The sequence below is a fragment of the Muscardinus avellanarius genome (genome assembly GCF_963383645.1).
Source record: "Muscardinus avellanarius genome assembly, chromosome: 8".
NCBI classification, from domain to species: Eukaryota; Metazoa; Chordata; class Mammalia; order Rodentia; family Gliridae; genus Muscardinus; species Muscardinus avellanarius.
In genome coordinates this window covers 37,129,909-37,148,238 of record NC_137794.1, presented here as the reverse complement: position 1 = coordinate 37,148,238, position 18,330 = coordinate 37,129,909, and the positions used below count along the sequence as shown (strand labels likewise).

At 38.6% G+C, this 18,330-nt stretch overlaps 1 protein-coding gene across 1 annotated transcript in view; it reads right to left on the bottom strand.

The window, feature by feature from the left end:
• The window catches only part of IMPG1 (interphotoreceptor matrix proteoglycan 1), a gene marked incomplete at both ends in the record, with an annotated part of 162,788 nt that overhangs the window by 135,497 nt on the left and 8,961 nt on the right, over positions 1–18,330 (bottom strand). Inside the window, one exon of the mRNA XM_080700082.1 lies at positions 10,014–10,235. Within this exon, the coding sequence (XP_080556208.1) occupies positions 10,014–10,235 (222 nt within the window). The remainder of the gene's footprint in view (positions 1–10,013; positions 10,236–18,330) is intronic.

Genomic DNA, 18,330 nt, shown 5'->3' with positions numbered 1-18,330 from the left:
CACATGCTTGCTATCTTAGTAGTTGGGAGCCTGAGACAGGAGAATTTTAGGTTTGAGGTTATCCTCAGCAACTTAGTGAGGTCCTGTATCAAAAAAAAAAAAAAAAAAGAAAAAGAAAAAGAAAAAAAAAAAGAAAAGAAAGAAAAGGGAAAAAGAAAAAGAAAAAAAAAAGAAGAAAATGGCTGGAGGTATAGCTCAGAGATAAAATGCTCCTGGCTTTAGTCCTCAGTACCAAAGCAAACAAAAAAACCAAAAAAATGACTAGCAGCAACGTTGCTGACGGAGCTAAGGAAGCTGAAGCTACAGGCTCTTCATTTACACTGGTTCTCTCCAAATCTTTCTATTTTACATTTCCAATTTTACACTGATAAACATTAATACCTAGAAAACTTCTATCTCACCCTCTATCCATCTGTTGATGAAAACAAAGAAATTTGTCAAACTTATTGCATTATTTGTTTTAACTAGTTGCATATAAAATGATTATAAGTATAACTGAATCCAGAATAAAATTCTTTTTACACATAAAGTCTAAATTCATGAAAAAATATGTGATTTCAAGGTGCATAATTTTTTTTTTTTTTTGGTGTTGGTAATGGGGTTCCTGGAAGCCCTTCTACCTCCGGGCTACACTCCCAGACCTATTTTTTATACTTTATTTGGAAACAGGGTCTCATAAGCCAGCGCGCGCGGCTGGCTTCGAACCTGCGTGATCCTCCTGTCTCTGCCTCCCAAGCGCGGGGATTACAAGCGTGCGCCACCACGCCCGGCATGGTGCATAATTTTTTTTTATTACAGAGAAGTATTTTGGAGCAATCAGTAATAGATCTTAAAGCATAAGCACAAATTATATTGAAATAAAACTCTGAGGAAGAAGTGGGATGAAAATGGGCCATATGGTAAAAAAAAAAAAGAGCCATGGACATTTTTACTCTTTAGAAGAATTTGTGCATTTTGGTACTGGGGAGCCCAGAGTTTCTCTATCTTTGAGCTACATTCCCAGCCCTTTAAATTTTTAGTGTCTCACTAAGTTGCTGAGACTTGCTGTGAGCTTGCAGTCCTCCTGTCTCATCCTCTCAAGTATTGGGATTACAGGCATGTGCTACCACATCTGGCTTGTTAATATATTTATTAAGGAAAGTTGGTGAAGAGCATTCAGTGTTATAGTATATTCCATTGGATCCATAAGAATGGCTCAATTGTTGTTTAAATCATAATATTTACACATCCCTGCAAGTTATGTCCTGTCTAATTATTTAAACTCACGATGGAAAACTTAGCTAGTCAGGCGTGGTGGTGCATGCTTGTGTTCCCAGCATTTGGGAAGCTGAGACAGGAGGATTGTGGTTTGAGGGCAGCCTCAGCTACTTAGTGAAACCTTTTGCAACTTAGTGAGACCCTGTTTCAAAATAAAGACTAAAAGATAGTGGTTTGAATGGAAAGATAGGAGAGGAGGAAGGCTGATCTTGATTAATGAGGGTCTACAGCCGAACATGTGTAAAATTATGAATAAGACATGGTTAACCTGGACAACCATTGGTGGGAGGGGGGAAGGGAAAACGGAGGGGGGAGAGGGCACCAAATATAGTTTAAATGTATACTATTTATGTTCAATAAAAAAATTGTTAAAAGAAAAAAAATAAAAAAAAATAAAAAAATAAAAATAAACTAACAAAAAAAATAAAGACTAAAAAACAGGGCTGAATATAGCTTGAAGGTAGAATGCCCCCAGGTTCCATCCCCAGTACCGCAAAAATAAACAAACAAACAAAAATAAAAACAACTTAGCTAACTTAAAAATGTGCAAAGGATAAACAACTTAAAATTATTTTATGAGTTTAAGTTAGAAAAAAATTGTTAGGAGACATCTGTCATAAGTAATCACAGTATGTTGATTTCTACCCCTAGCGGAAAGGAGGGCAACTAGAACCTTTGGGGCTGAGGCTGACGTCATCTGACTTTATAAAGAAGACACTCAATTGCTGTGCTGAAAAGAAGTGTTGTGGGGAGGGGCAAGGCGAGACTGAACAGTTTGGAGACTTCCTCCTACTGTTCATCTGCTTCTGTCCCACTTACTCTGCATGTGGATTCTCAAGGAGCCTGTTTTAAGAGTATTCTAAGCTGGGCGTGGTGGCGCACGCTTGTAATCCCCACGCTTGGGAGGCGGAGACAGGAGGATGGGAGCAGGTTTGAAGCCAGCCTCGCCGGCTTAAGAGACCCTGTTTCCAAATGAAAATATAAAAATAGGTCTGGGAGTGTAGCCCAGAGGTAGAAGGGCTTCCAGGAATCCCAGTACCACAAAAAAAAAAAAAAAAAAGAGTGTTCCAGATCAGTAGGAGCTTATGTCATTTACTAGCAGAAAACTGGTCTGGATCTTTAAATTAGTAGCTCAGAAAGACAGGAAAGGGTGCAATCCTTCTGCTTGAAATGTGTCACCTACTTTCCCATATTTTTGGGACGTACCAGGGGTCATCACACGTGGGGAGCGAGGCAATGGCTCACCCTGGAGAACTCACTTTTGTAGCTCTGGCCTCAAGGAGCAGGGGTCAGTATCAATGCCTTTCCCAGGACCATCTATCACATAACCGCTGGGCCTTCATCTCTAGATCTACATAGGGGCTACATAGCATGTGAGAAGGAAACAAGGCTAAATATTTTCAGATTCATCCAAATTCTAAGGGTTGTGTGTTCATTCTAAACAAATCAGCTGCTTTTGCAATCTTTCCAGCTACATACCCCACACTCTCTTTGGGGGTGTTATTTTGCCCTCCTGTCTTCCCTGAGTGTACCTCATGGTTTAGTTTAAAATCCATCTAACTGCCAGGGATACAATGATACATGAAATAAACTAGCACTGCCTTCATGGTATGTGGACTTTTGATTAGAAATGATCCCAGGTCCCTGGTTGTAGCTTGTGCCTGAACTCTGACCACAGAGTTGGGGGTCAAAGCAGAGTAGTGTTGGAGAACTTTAAAGTGCAAATAAGTTACCCGGGGATCTTGTTTAAATGCAGATTACAACAGCAGGTTTCTGGTATGGTAGAAGAGTCCACATTTTTCACAAGTTCCCAGATGCTGCTAATCTGTGGCCAACACTTGGGGTTGGAAGAACTGGAACCTTATCTGTGTGTGTGTGTGTGTGTGTGTGTGTGTGTGTGTGTGTGTGGTGTGTGTGCATATGTGTGTGTTACTAGAGATTGAACCTGGGGGCATTGTACCACTGAACTATACCCCTAGCCCTATTTTGTTTATTTTGAAACAAGTTCTCATTAAGTTATCACATGCTGGCTGTCACCTGAGATCCTCCTCTTTCACCCTCCCAAGTACTGGGATTACAAGCATGTACCACTGTGCCCGGCTGACCTACCTTATCCGTCTTTAACCTGCTCTAAATTGTACATTACTGAGAAAGAAAGATCTATCTTTTAATATTGGGATTGGGGGAGAAAGAGGAGAAGAAAGAGCTGGAGATTCATGGAATAGAGTGTGGTGGGGGATCTGAGGGGACTTGTCTATAAAATGGAGAGCTTGGTTGGGGAGGAGCCCAGAGTTCAGCCTACAGAGTTCCAGAAACACACTTGTCATGTTTGCATTTGTGCTTTGAGATACACATGTTTGAGATTTTATCATGAAGCTTGGAACATTTTCTCTTGTGTTGCTTTAAGCATTGAAAAAAAGAAACAGCTCAATAGCCCATTTGATTTAGGAATATGGGGGCATTCCCCCTCAAGTTTGAAGAATGTCAACAGATAATTTTGTAAAAGCAGTGATGAGAACTGTAAGTGGGTTATTCTATCAAAGGAACACAGCTTTGTAGCTGGTTGTTATTTGTTCTTTCTTTGTGAACCAATTTGTTAGACTTATGAAACCCACACTGATGAATAGTAAAATTTCATACCACCCAGGGGCAGCCATAAAGATAATGGACTGTCATTGCTGTGGGGAGAAAAACAGAGATTTGCTGCATCCAGGGAAACAAAAATGAAAGAGGCAATCCTAATCAAGAATAAAGAGATAAGAATAAAAATCCAAGGCTAAAAATTTGTCTGCCACAATAAATAGTCTATTTTACAAATACTGACAGTGAATTCTATTTGTGAAAGTTATGGGGAATCTCAGGTTACATGCAGTAGTGGCTCATATTCAATGTGATACAGAACTACATATTTGTATGTTTATACTTCTATCTGTAAACAAACAATATGGAATTCATCAGTGTTATTATCTGACCAATACATAAGCATACTCAGAATGAGAAATTTGTGTATTATTCCTTTTTAAAATTTCCAATGAATGTGCTCTTTGCTTTCTGCATCTGTTCATTTACTGAGGACCTCAAATATATATTTTAATATAGAGCCCTCCTTTCTATGATTAGAATTCTTTCTCTGATTATGAGCCAGTAATTTTAATTTTTCTATGGGTTTAGCTTCTATCAGAAAGTAAATTTCTTTTACTTCCACATAAAATGAGATGTATGAGGAATACATGGCTCGATTATTTTTAAAACTGTTAGTTAAATATGTCTTCCAAAACCTAGGAAGAACTCTTCAGATAACTTTGCTAGATACTATCATGAAATGAGTTCTCGAGACTTCCGGGAAGATGGCGACCGAGAAAAGTGGGGCTTAAGAGCCCCTCTAACAACCAATCTCCATTACCACAAAATCAGCGCCTTTCATAGCCAGAAAACACCATCACTAGAGAAACAAAAAAATCACCAGGCTCCAGAGAGAAAGTGGACTGAGAACAGAGTTCAGAGCCACAGAGGAGATACACCGGCCTCACGCCCGAGGAGGCAGCAGCAGCGCCATACTGCCGGCGGCAGCGGCAAATTCACCGGACGGCTACAGCAAGCCGAGGTGAGCTGCTGTGGGACAGCCAGGCGGGATTTCTCACCGCAGGTAAAATCTAAAGCTCCCAGTGGCTGAGCTCAGCACACGTCGCAGGGATTCAGAGTGGAAATCAAAACCAAGAAGAAATACACCAGCCTCATGGCCGAGGGCATACCAGTGGCGCCATATTGCCACCGGCGGCAGCAGCAGAGAATTCACTGAATCCAGTACAGCTACATCTGCGTACTCAAGAACAGTGAGTCAAATTGCAGGCCACAGAGGAGAAATCCCAGTACTGTACTCACTGGGACTTGACCCAGTGGGGGAGTGGCAGTGGCAGAGATATCACACCATAGGAGAACGTGCAACCTGGCACCCCCCACAGTCTAAAGCAGCCTCTATCGACTCTCTGGGTCAGAGACTCTGTGATACAACCCAGTAAAGGAGTAGTGGGGTCTGAGATACTACAGAATCGAGATCCAGAACACCTTAAGTGAAGTCATAGTGACCCAAGGGAAGAACCCAGAGAAGGCACAAACTCCTGAAATCATGGGAAAGAGGAATAACAATGGAGCAATGAATGCCCACAATCCCACAACATCAGAACCCGATAAAACAGAAAATCAGAGATTTCTAGAAGATCAAATCAGGAAAATAACTGTAGAAATAATAGAGGTGCTTTGAAAAGAACTCAGAGAGAGCCAAAAAGAGATAAAGGATGCAATTAATGAAGAAAAGGCCTCAATTCAAAGCACAAACAACCGATTAGACCACATGGAGAACAGAATCTCGCTCCTAGAAGATGATCATTCCAAAAATGAATGCATAGTTTCTAATCTAGGAAAAAATATCCGACAGCAGGAATCTGACATTGAAGAAATATGGGCCCATTTTAAGAGAGCTAACCTAAGAATAATTGGAATAGAGGAGGGAAAAGAAAGTGAAACCAAAGGGATCAACAATCTCTTCAAGGAAGTAATAGCAGAAAAATTTCCAAACATAGAGCAAGAGGTTGATACACAGATCCAGGAAACTTATAGAACTCCCTTTAGACAGGATCGGAGAAGAGGGTCCCAACGCCACATAATTGTCAAAATGACCAATGTGGAAGCCAAGCAGAGAATCTTCAAGGCAACAAAAACAAAGGGCCAAGTGACATTCAGAGGCAAACCAATTAGAATCACTCCAGACTTCCCAAACCAAGTCATGAGAGCCAGAAGGGCTTGGAGAAACATATTCCAAACTCTGAAAGAAAACAACTTCCAGCCAAAAATTTCCTACCCAGCAAAACTTTCTATCAAATTAGATGGAGAAATAAGAAGCTTCCATGACAAACAGAAACTGAAGGAATTTATGTCTTCAAAACCAGCACTAGAGAAAATACTCAAAGAGATTAACTACAGAGAAGAAATAGGTAACACACACCAGAACCAGAGAAACAAGAGTTTCCATCCAACAGTCAACTAAGATTGGTTATCTGTGGAGATTCATTACTTATGTTAGTCTTTTACCTATCTCTAAATGGTATTGTTTGCCTTTATTGTTGTTAATTTTTAGGATTTCTAGTTGGAATATTAATATACCTTCAGATATAGCATTTGGAAATATTTTATCCCATTCTATTAGTAACTGTTAACTCTGTTTACATTGTCTTTGGATATACAATTTTTTTTTATTTTTTAGGGAGTCTGTATACTCTTCTGTTGCCTGTGCCATTGAAATCATATCCAAGAAATCACTGTCAATTTCAATGTTGTGAGGTTTTATGACCCAGATTTTCTCCTAAAAGTTTATAGTCTTAAGATTTATATTTAGGTCTTTTATCTATCTTGAGTTAATATTTGTATATGGGATCAGGTAAGGGTCCACTTTTATTCTTTTCCATGTAATTATTATTTTTTAACAATATTTAGTTAAAAGATTATTATTTCCACCACCAAATGTTCATGGAAACCTTGTCAAAAATAACTTGACGATATAGGGAAGAATTTAGCTCTAGGCTTTTATTTAACTCCAATGATTTATATATCTGCCTTTAGAATAGTACTACACTGTTTCAATTATTGTAGCTTAATATGGTTTGAAATTAGAAAATATATATCTTCTAGCTTTGTTCTTTTTCAAGATCATTTTGGGCATCTAGAGTCCATATTCCATATTAGGATAGATTTTTTTTCTGAAAAATGAATATATAAATATATGATAGTTTCACCTAAAAAAATAGAAAAAAATATTCTCTGGTAAGAAAGAAAGTAAAAAGAAATATTGAAATGTTATCTTTAAGTCATCAAAAGCTTGGTATCAGACAAATGAAACTGTTATGTGAGATTATCATTTTTAATTTAGGATAAATTGCTATAATACTAGATGTCAACCACTAAGCCAAGCATGGGAGGGAGGGATGGGGAGAGAATGGGGTGGGGATCGGGTGGGGGCTGACTGGGCGATGTGTGCATGTATGTCTACAAAAGTTTGTATCCCACTATGATGTGTGAATACAGTGCACCAATAAAAAAAAAAAAAAAGAAATGAGTTCTCAAGTTGTCAAAATGTATAACCCAACACAGACTAGAATTGAACCAGCTTATGCTAGTCAATGAACTTTAATAGAGCAGAGGGGCTTTGCATTTTGGAAGCACACATCTAGCAAGATCAAAGTGGAAATCAGTAGATCTCAACTTCCACATGTAAGATAAATTGAACTTAGGATTCAGACGAACAAGAGCATTGTATTATTTGGAGCTACACAGGAACTTAATAGCAGCCACAAAAGATTATTTTTTCTCTTAAGGAAAAAAATCTCTCAGACAGTAAATGAAAAAGATAGCTACTGATATCAATGCTATGATTCAATTCTTTAATGACTCATGGAAGTGTGGTAAGAATCCTGTGTCACTGTTTTATGGTAAAAACTGAACTTTGCCTCTGCTGGAAATCACTCATATCCTTGACTTATGTCTTGACAACCACTCTTAATTCGTGTCTCCTCCACCCTCTAACCTGCCTCCAGATTTCCAAATTTTAGAATTTTTTTTCTTTTTTTGGCCATTCTACCAAAAGTGATCTACAGACGCAATGCAATTCCTATCAAAATACCAATGTCATTCTTCACAGAGCTAGAAAAATCAGTCCTAAATTTCATATGGAAAAACAATAGTCCCAGAATAGCCAAAGCAAGTCTCAGAAATAAGACCCATGCAGGAGGCATCACAATTCCTAACTTCAAATTATATTGCAGAGACATAGTAATAAAAATAGCATAGTATTGACATAAGACCAGAAACATAGACCAATGGAACATAATGGAAGATACAGAAACCAATCCACATACTTATAACCAATTGATTTTTTACAAAAGGGCCAAAAAATATACATTGGAGAAAAAAGAACAGCCTTTTCAACAAATGGTGTTGGGAAAACAGGTTATCCATTTGTAGAAAAATGGAATTAAATCCTTGCTTCTAGCCTTGCACAAAAGTCAACTAAAGATGGATCAATGACCCAGAAATTAGACCAGAGACTTTGAAATTACTAGAAGAGGGCATAGGCCCAATACTCATAGGCACAAGTAGATACTTCCTCAATAAGACTCTCAAGGCACAAGAAATTAGAACAAGGATTAATAAGTGGGAGTACATTAAACTAAGGAGTTTCTGTTCATCAAATGAAACCATCAAGCATCTAAAGAGAGAGCCTACAGAGTAGGAGAGGCTCTATTCCCACTATTCCTCTGCTGGAGGACTAATATCTAGAATATATAGTATTTAAAAGACGTAACGTTAAAAACTACCCCAATGAAGAAAGGGGCAATTGAACTAAATAGACACTTCACAAAAGAAGAAATAACAAACTGTCATTAAATATACTAAAAACCTTCAACATCATTAGTAATCAGGGAGATGGAAATTAAAACTACACTAGGACTCCATCTAATCCCAATAAGAATAGTAATCATCAAAGAGTCAAATAACAGAAAATGCTGTGAGGACGTGGAAAAATAGGAACTCTTCTACACTATTGGTGGGATTGCAAATTAGTGCAGTCACTATGGAGATCAGTAATCCTCAGAAAACTGGGAATAGATCCACCATATGATCCCCCCAAACCATCCTGAAAACAGAATATTATAATGATATATGCATTTTATGTTTATAGCAGCACAATTCACAGCAGCCAAACTATGGAACCCAGGTAGGTGTCCATCACTAGATGAATGGATTACAAAAGTATTGAATATATACACAATAAAATTCTATTCAGCAATAAAAATTGTTATTTGAAGGAAGATGGAAGAACCTGGAGAACATTATATTAAGTGAGATTAACTAGTCACAGAAAGTTAAGGGTCATGTGTTTTCTCTCATATGTGGAAACTAGGGAGTAATCAGGATACTTGGGGGACTTCAGATAATGAAGGAGAAATTTCAGTGGAGCAAGGGAGATGGTTTAGGGAGGGCTGGGGGTGGGGAGTGGAAGAGAGTATTAATGAAGAAAACACTTCCACTGACATAATGTACATGCATATGAGAATACCAATGCCCATCTCAATATCTTGTTTTGGGCAATGGAGAAGTGGGGAGGGAGCCAGGGAAAAGCTCAGCATATGGGCTCACCATATGCTGTATGTATGTATGTCACTATCACGTACATTGTGATGGGAGACTATAATGTACCAATAAGTGTATAAAAACTAAAAAAGTTTTTTCTGGATTAGCAATAAGTAAATTAAGTTTATTAAGAAGAGGGAGAGGATCTGAGTGGTCATGTTGCTTTTGAAAAATGAAATCTTAAGTTACCAACCAGCTTGCTCAGATTCCTGGCACTGAAATCATTCTGCACATTTGACTTTGTCAGAACAACATTAACACTCAACATCAGGCTTTGGCAAAAATAAAGCAAAGAGGTAAAACCTATATCAAGGCTTTCTTGTGACTTGACAAGTGCCCCAGTGGTTCCATGTAGCATAAAACATAATTTTAAACCACAAAAGCTGATACCTGTTTATTATTTATGACTATCAGATGAGCAGGCTTGTGTTTTTTATCTTGTGAGTAGATGACAGACCTGGTGAATTTGAACTGAACAGAGAGAGAGAGAGAGAGAGAGAGAGAGAGAGAGAGAGAGAGAGAGAGAGAGAGGAAACAAAGAGCCTCCAAGCAGGTTTTGTCTATTTCCTTACCTCTTGATCTATAATACGCCTGAAGAGTGGCTAAAATCTGGTTAATGGATTCCTGTGGACAGACTTTAACCCCATGTGGGAAAAGTGCTGACCTTTTTGTTCGAAGCTTAGCCAAATCAAATATTCGTCTCATGGCTGATGCTCTGTACATTTCTGCAGTACTTTCAGTTGTTTCGATTCTTGGGGCATTGTTTATGTTTTCAGTTTCAGAATGATTTAATTCTGTAAAAGAAAGATGGAGTTTCTGGTGAAGGCATACATTTATGTGGTGTGTGTGTGACATATATGTATCAATAAGTGAAATAAATGAAAAATTATAATGCTTTAGTTTATAAAATTTCTACTTTGTTCAAACTGCCAACTGCAATATTCCAATGACAAAGATATTTTTCAGACATAAGAGACTATTGTAATGAATGGATCAAATGTATTTTTTAAAGCCAGCGTCTCAAATTCTCTTGCCTTTAGGAACTGCCAAATATTGAAGCCATTCTGCACACATATCTCTGCAAATCCCTCCCCACTTAGCACTCAAGCCTCTCAAGAGATTCCCCTTCTGATAGACATTGCATTTCAACGAGGGGATAATAGATCTCTGCCATACCCAAAGACATAGTCCTGATGAGGTAGTAGTGTACTTCTAAAACCCTAGGAGAAAAAAAATCCAATAAATAACCTTCCTGCCTGTTAGTGGCAGCCTGAGGATTCCTATGTGACTGGGTTCAGAGGGTAGCAATCTAGTTGGAAGTGAGTTGGGAAAAGGATGAGTCTTAGAGGTGCATTTACAGGAGCACACTTGCTGTGTTATGAAGGAGGATGAGGGCTGGAGAAGAGGGCAAAGAGAGGGTTTGGTAGATAATGTAATTGACTAAGCAGTTTCATCATGCTGGCACAGCTGTGTCTGTTAGAGTTAGTACTAGACTTCATTTTAAACTTTCTGGACCCCTTACTATAATAGCTTGCATCCTTGAGCATTTTTTTATTTTGAAATTTTATATCTTTATTTTGTATCATTCTCATAAAAGCTTTACTATTTAGATGAAATATATTATAATTCTTATTTTCAGTTTCCCATGCAGTAGGATACCGAGGCTTACAGGAGGCAGAGCATGATAACAGTGTAGTCAGGCCCCAATTCCTTTTCTCTCTCTTCATCTCTTTACTCTCACCCATTCTAGCAGTGAAGAAAGGAAGCACTGAGCAGTTGGGTACTCACTCTGGTTCCTTGAGACTCTGAGCATGTGGTTTATAGAGGTATGTATTACCATTACCATTTTACTAGAGAAGGTTCTTAACAGGTGAATGGATTACAAAATTATATATATATATATATATATATATATATATATATATATACACACATATATCTTTATTGCTGAGTAGAATTCTATTGTGTGTATATAGAATTCTACTCAGCAATAAAGGAAAAATATGTCATTTGTAGGAAAATGGAAGGACCTGGAGGAGATTATGTTGAGTGAGCTCAGTCAGTTACAGAAAGTAAAGGGTCATATGTTCTTTCTCATATGAGGATACTAGGGAGTAATAGAGATACAAGAACGACTCTAGATAAGGGAGGGAAAACTCCAGTGGAGCCAGGGAGGTGGTCTAGGAGAAAGGGCTGGGCAGGAGAGGGAAGTTCAATGAAGGGATCACTTCCACCGACATTGTGTACAGACGAGAGGATACCAATGTCGATCTCAATGTCCTGTATGGAGAAGGGAGGGAGTGGGGAGGGAGCTGGGGAAAGCTCACCAGGTGCTGTGTGCATGTTAAGTCACCATCACCATGAGCCGCACTGTGATGAGAGACTACAACGTGCTTCTGAAATGTGGCATAAGACAGTCAAACAGAAATGCAAGCAGGTGAGCGGGAGAGCAATCAACCCTGTCACAGTGTGATGGTCCCTCCTTCATCATCAGGGTAAAGATAGCCTTACTGGAGACATAGATCCCTCTGCCACTTTCAGGAAGCTCAGAGGCTCTTGGGCAGAGTGGTAAATTCTTAGGAAAGAATAACGAGGAAGGAAGGAAGTTTAGAGATTAATTGGCTCACTCAGACACACGCTAGACCAATAAATCATAATTCCCGGGTAGAGCACAGGCATCTGTAATTTTTGAAGATCTTTAGGTAATTTCAATATGCAGACAGGTTTGACAACCACTGTTTTATGAATCTATAAAGATGCTTCCAGCTGTAGTCGAGATAATCCATCTCAAAGTGGCTTACACAACAAGGAAGTTATTTCCACAGTGGGAGGGAAGCCACACGTAAGGAGCCTGGTGAAAATTGCCCTGGCTTAGACCTACTGCTCTTCCTCAGGTTCTGCCCCTCACCTGGTGACCTTGGCCACAGGCCACCTTCCACCGTGTTCCTCTGATGGTCGCTCGCCCTGACTGCAGCAACTCGTTGCCCTTGCTGATATAAAAAGTGGCTTTTTAATCAAGTCTGGCTGACTTAGGCCATGTATCTGGATCGAGAACAGCTGCCAAGAGAAATGCCAATGCTCTGGGCCTGAGCTGAGTGCAGCAGGGGAGAGGGCTGAGATTGCCCTCACCATGGCTCAGGCTCATTCCTACTGTGGAGGTGGAGTCAGTCTCTCCTGAGGCAAATTGGCTGCAGATGGGGATGAAGTGCGAGAGGGGGACAGGAGCAGGGCACTCAGCTGTCGGTGCCTCCTGCAGTTAGTAAATGCACATTTCTGTTTATGAACATTAATTTAATAGCCCTTTCAAACACTATAGGTTACGGTCATATTGTAATAGTAAAATTAACTTTTTGCCATTATATCTTAATCGCCACTTAGAGCAGAAGAAGTGTATATCAGATAATTCTAGGCCTATCTGTTATAGTACACTTAGGGAAGCTGTTTCCCATTTTCCCTACACATTCTTTTTGGGGTATCGGCAATGTGAGGAGTTCTGGTATTATACTGGTTCAGTTTTCTATTTTGTGAACCCCAAATCTTTGATCCTTTGCAGTTGGTTCTATTCTTAGATTTTTATGTTATGCTCTATAGAGCTTTCTGGATAACTGGGTTTAGGAAGGATATTTACTGTACCATGGAATTTTACACACCATCCTGTCCTGGAATTTTCCCCAGGTAGTATATCCCTTTGATTTCCACCCTTTGCTCCTATCTAGGCTCCCTCTCGTGGCTCCTGTTTGATATGGGTCTTTAAATTGCATTCTACCAGGGCTGGTGCAGGAGGCGAGAAGGTCACACATTTGCCCTACACAGCTGGTGGTCTAGGGTGAATTAAGGTAGCATGTGAATTTTGCAACCAGTACCCTGGTTCATGGCTGTTATCCTTTCATTCTCAAATGTCTCCTTGTTTGGAAAATATTATATGGTTATCCAGTTTTAAATATTTCCTTGCTGGGGGAGATCCAAGAAGGAATATTCTACAAATGGCTGCCTTTTTCCTTTAGGAAACACCCTGCTACATTTTAAAAATATTTTCATTAGTTCTTTCCTTTGAGCTGAAAATTGCCTTTTAGCAATTTTTGCACTTGTTCTTCCTGTATACACCCTTTAGAATAGCAAAGACCAACTTATAGATCCTTCTGTAAACGGTTCCTTATATTTTCCCTACTCCAGGTCATTCTCTACCAGAGGCTCACCCTCCACCTTTCTCTGGTTTCTTCTATCACGTGACCACCAGACATCTCAGCCATTTCTTCCTCTGTTACTTAATGCCAAATACAGGGGACTCCTTGTGTTTATACTATAACTTGGGGTGGGATCAGAAACTTTCATCTGTGGCCCTGCCCTGTCAGTGCTAGAGAAGAGATGGGCAGGGTGTCTGAAATTAGGGTAAACCCAAGTCCAAGAATATTTATAGGACAGGCCACAATGACAAAGTCTGTTTATACCTTTCTCAAGGATTTCAACAGAGAGAGAGAGAGAGAGAGAGAGAGAGAGAGAGAGAGAGAGAGAGACAAGAAAGAAAATGTTGAAACATGGTAAAAGAATAGATATTTATAGGCACTAATGAAAACATTCTTTGATAGGCAATTTGACCAGATCAGATGCTATTCTTTAATACTATGTAAATGGTAATGTTGATATTGAACTGAGTTGTTGTTTTTTTTTTGATACTGGGGATGAAACCCAGGGGTATTCTACCTCTAAGCTACAATCCCAGCGCTATTTTTTAATCTTTATTTTTAAACAGGGTCTCATTGATTTGCAAAGGGCCTCACTAAGTAGCCGAGGCTGTCTGCAAACCATGATCCTCCTGTCTTAGCCTCCCAAATGCTGGGGTTACAAGCACACACCACCACTCCTGGTTTTTGAAGATTCTTTGGGTGCGCTTTCAAGAGCTTCCATAAGTATTTGGAAAATATAGGTACAAGTTTAATGAGGATAAATTTGTAGTTGGAAGATCTGCTATAAAATGAAAACATGTTTACTAGAAGACTAAAAATATTTTGAGGCAGATGATATTTCTCTAAGAGGATGACAAAACATGAGTGTAACTTGGCATGTTGACGAATTGACTGCCATCTATTTCTCTAAGAGGATGACAAAACATGAGTGTAACTTGGCATGTTGACGAATTGACTGCCATCTACAATGGTCTCTGAATAAAGTTCAAAGTTTCAAAGAGAAAAGAAAGGCAAGCAGCCTCAGAAAAAAAACTAACAAATACCCCCCTAAGCCACTTACCCTACAGTAATACAATACCAGAAATATAGGCATATTATGCACTTGAGAATAATATGCAATTGTACTATTTTAAATTGTGGGCTAAAGGCCATAAAAACAACTCTTAAGCCAGTAGTTTGGGGGAACTAGTGCTATCACTGAATAAAGAAAAGGAGAAAATGAAATTAGTAGCCAGAATATTTAGAACTTCTAATAATAGAGAAATAACTAAAATATTCATGCTGTTTACTTTTCAAATTTAACTTTATTATTCATTGTGAAAGAAAGAGGCAGTAGCGACACAAATCATATAATGTTACTCAACATTTGAAATATTTCGAAAGTATCACTGGCTCTTTCATTTACTAGCTGTATAACTTGGATCCCCTTAGAGCACCACGTACATGCTGAATTTTCATACCCAAGAAATGGAGAATAATTGTAACCTCCCTCAGAGAGTTTCTGTGACATTGGAGGAGCTAGACATGGGCGGCTCTTATGTGAGTGTTGGGCAACTCAGTATGAGCGAGGCCTACCCGAGAAGCCAGCCATTCACTTCCTGCGGCTCACAAAGCGTGTCCTTTCATCCACTGCCCCTGGACCTCAGACACAAGTGTGCCTGCCTTTCAGGGTCTTCCACACTGCAGGGCTCATGTTTGTCTACTCCTTCACACCAAAGGCTCCTCCTCTTCCTTCCATCTGATGGGCTCCTCCTTTTCCATTAAGGACCTGCTGAAGAGTTACTTCCTCTTCTAAGCTTTCTCAGATCTCACACTTAGAATAAAGGCAATATATGACAAACCCAAAGCCAACATCATACTGAATGGGGAAAAAATGAAAGTTTTTCCTCTAAATTTAGGAAAAGACAAAGATGTTCAGTGTCATTACTCCTATTTAATGTAGGTAATTCTAGCAAAAGTAATTAGGCACGAGAATGAAGTTAAAGGGATACAAATAGGGAAAGAGGTAAAATCATCTCTATTTACAGATGACGTGATCTTATATTTATAAGATAAAAAAAAGAACTCAACTAGAAGACTTTCAGAGCTGATAAACAAATTGAGCGAAGTAGCCAGATACAGAATTAATTCATTTCTCTCGTGTTCCTCATATCTCTGCGGCATTTACTAATGCACTGGTACTCACTAATTGCCTACCACGTGTCAAGCCCCACTATTAAGCAGTAAACTAGGCGAACAAATATTATGGAACTATCATGATATTGTAGTGTATGCTTTCTTCTGTACAATAATTTGTAAATATATGAGTTTCCCCTTTTAACTACAAATACCTTGAGGGTCTGTGTTATATTTCTGGCCTTCCCCCTCTAATTTACCTTGGTGCTTGCTTAGTATGTGCTTGCTTAGCAGTGTTTTGTATGTGACAAATATGCACAATTTGTGAAATAAGTGGATAAACAAAAAATGCATGTGGAAGTATTCTATAATATGTATGTATGTATGTATGTATGTATGTATGTATATGTATATGTATGTATGGAAGAATGGGCTCCCCTTGAACTGGGAGGTTCTCAGGAAAGGCCTGTCCAGTGGGAAATATTTAGGTGAACAGGAAAGAAGATACCTGTTTCTGGGCAGGGCAGGTTAAGAAAAGGGAAAACGGTCAACACTGAAGGTTTTAGTTGTGGATTCTTTTTCCTTTAGCCACTCTCTTCTGGAGCTGATCTACATTCTGCAAAACAGGGTAGCTATGACACATTTGGAAAATTCAAATATTCAAATATGTAGGAAGAAAATTAAAATATAAATCAGTCCATACGCTGAATGTAAACAATACTTTATCCCAGGAAAAAAGTCAAATCTGATCAAGGATGGGAGTGGCAGCTCTGAAATACTGGGCTTTTGATCCTTTACTTATTGTTTAAACATTAGGACTGGCTTGTGTAAGCATGTCTACTAGTTATTGTGAAGTTTAGCCCTTTAGTCAACAGTATCTTTTCCACTGTAGGTAGTAAGCGGATGACCCTGTGGCCTCTATGTTGACTGGCATCTGGACACCATTATAGTTTATGTCATTTTCTTGTTGAGTTGCTGAGGAGTTTATTATTCTTTTTTTTTTTTTCTATACAAAACCGGCCTCCATTCATAGGCTATTGACAAAGTTTCTATTTCAGACCTAGCTTTACCCATGAACCAGTTTCTTTCTTAGTTATATATTCAAGCAGATACAGTATTTACCAACCTGTTTGAACCACTTCTCACCAAACTATCTCTTTCAGAGGAAAGCTTTTATCTATCATCTATCTATCTATCTATCTATCTATCTATCTATCTTTCTGTCTCTACAGGAATATAATATAGATTTACCCTACACATAATAGTTGACAATGATAGACAATAGAAGCAGGACAGTGAGGCTTTCACGGTAGCATCGCCACAAAAGCAACAGGCATAGACAGAAGCACTTAGCAAGCCCATTGCATTTTCCTAGGGGAAAATGCTCCAGTGTCTTAATAAATGAATTAGTGGAAACAGAAACAAAGCTTACTGGAATTTCTACAGGACAAAAGTCTCCATTTGAAGAACAGAGCTCACACAGACAAAATGGATCACATTTCAGGGTGAATCAATGATTGAAAGTTTTCAGAAATAATAATTTAATCTTGCACAGACTTCTCAAATCTTCCTAAAAAGACTGAGGGGCTGTGGTCTTAATGTAAATATTGCCACTTGTTTGTGATTCATTCTATCCTGGTCCTCCCTCTGTATTAGTAGATTACTGATTATATACCTGAAATTATTTTCCCAAAGAGCAAAGACAATTAAATATATACCATGCTTAACATTCTAAATATGGATCAACAAATTAGGCAGATTTGCTGAATACTCCATCCAATGCTATATCAGAAAACGGTATGGACTTTAAGCACCCTGTTCTTTGTATGATCAAGAGAAGAACATAGAAGTTTCTATAACTTGATTTTCCACCTGTCCTTCTACATCCAGTTGCCAATAAACTAATACCATGCCAACCCCACTCTGTGGCCTGAGAATTAAAATATTTGGCAATAAGTGATGCAAAACAGGATCATAGGAATTAAGGAAACTTCCAGTTATTTCCTTTAGTGAATCATGAAATAATTATTCAAAATTTTATTTGTATGTTATTACATATCTATTATGAAATAAATATTTTTGTTCCCAATAGCATTCAGGCTGATTATCAATGATGAATAGAGTTGATAGTACATCATTTCCCATGCTAAATACACGGGATAGTACATCATTTCCCATGCTAAGTACATGGGAAAAAGAAGTCAGTACAAATAAGGTGTAAAGGAAGGTAGAGACCAGCTAGAGCTCAAATGAAATTACTGGGCTTTATTTTAAAAATTCTTCTTATTATTGTTATTTGTGGTACTGGAAATTGAGTCTAGGGTTATTCTACCTTCAAGCTATACTCCCAGCCCTTTTTATTTTTTGTTTTGAAACAGGGTCTTGCTAGGTTGCTGATAATCTTGCTAAGTTTCAGAGGCTGGCCTTGAACCTGTGATCCTGCTGTCTCAGCTTCTCAAATACTGAGATTACAGGTATGCACCACCATGCCTGGCCCTGTTATTTTTAATTTTTTATTATTTTAAGCTGACAGAAAAATTGTATTTATTATACAATAAAATTGTATTATTATATTTCGAAGTACATGTAT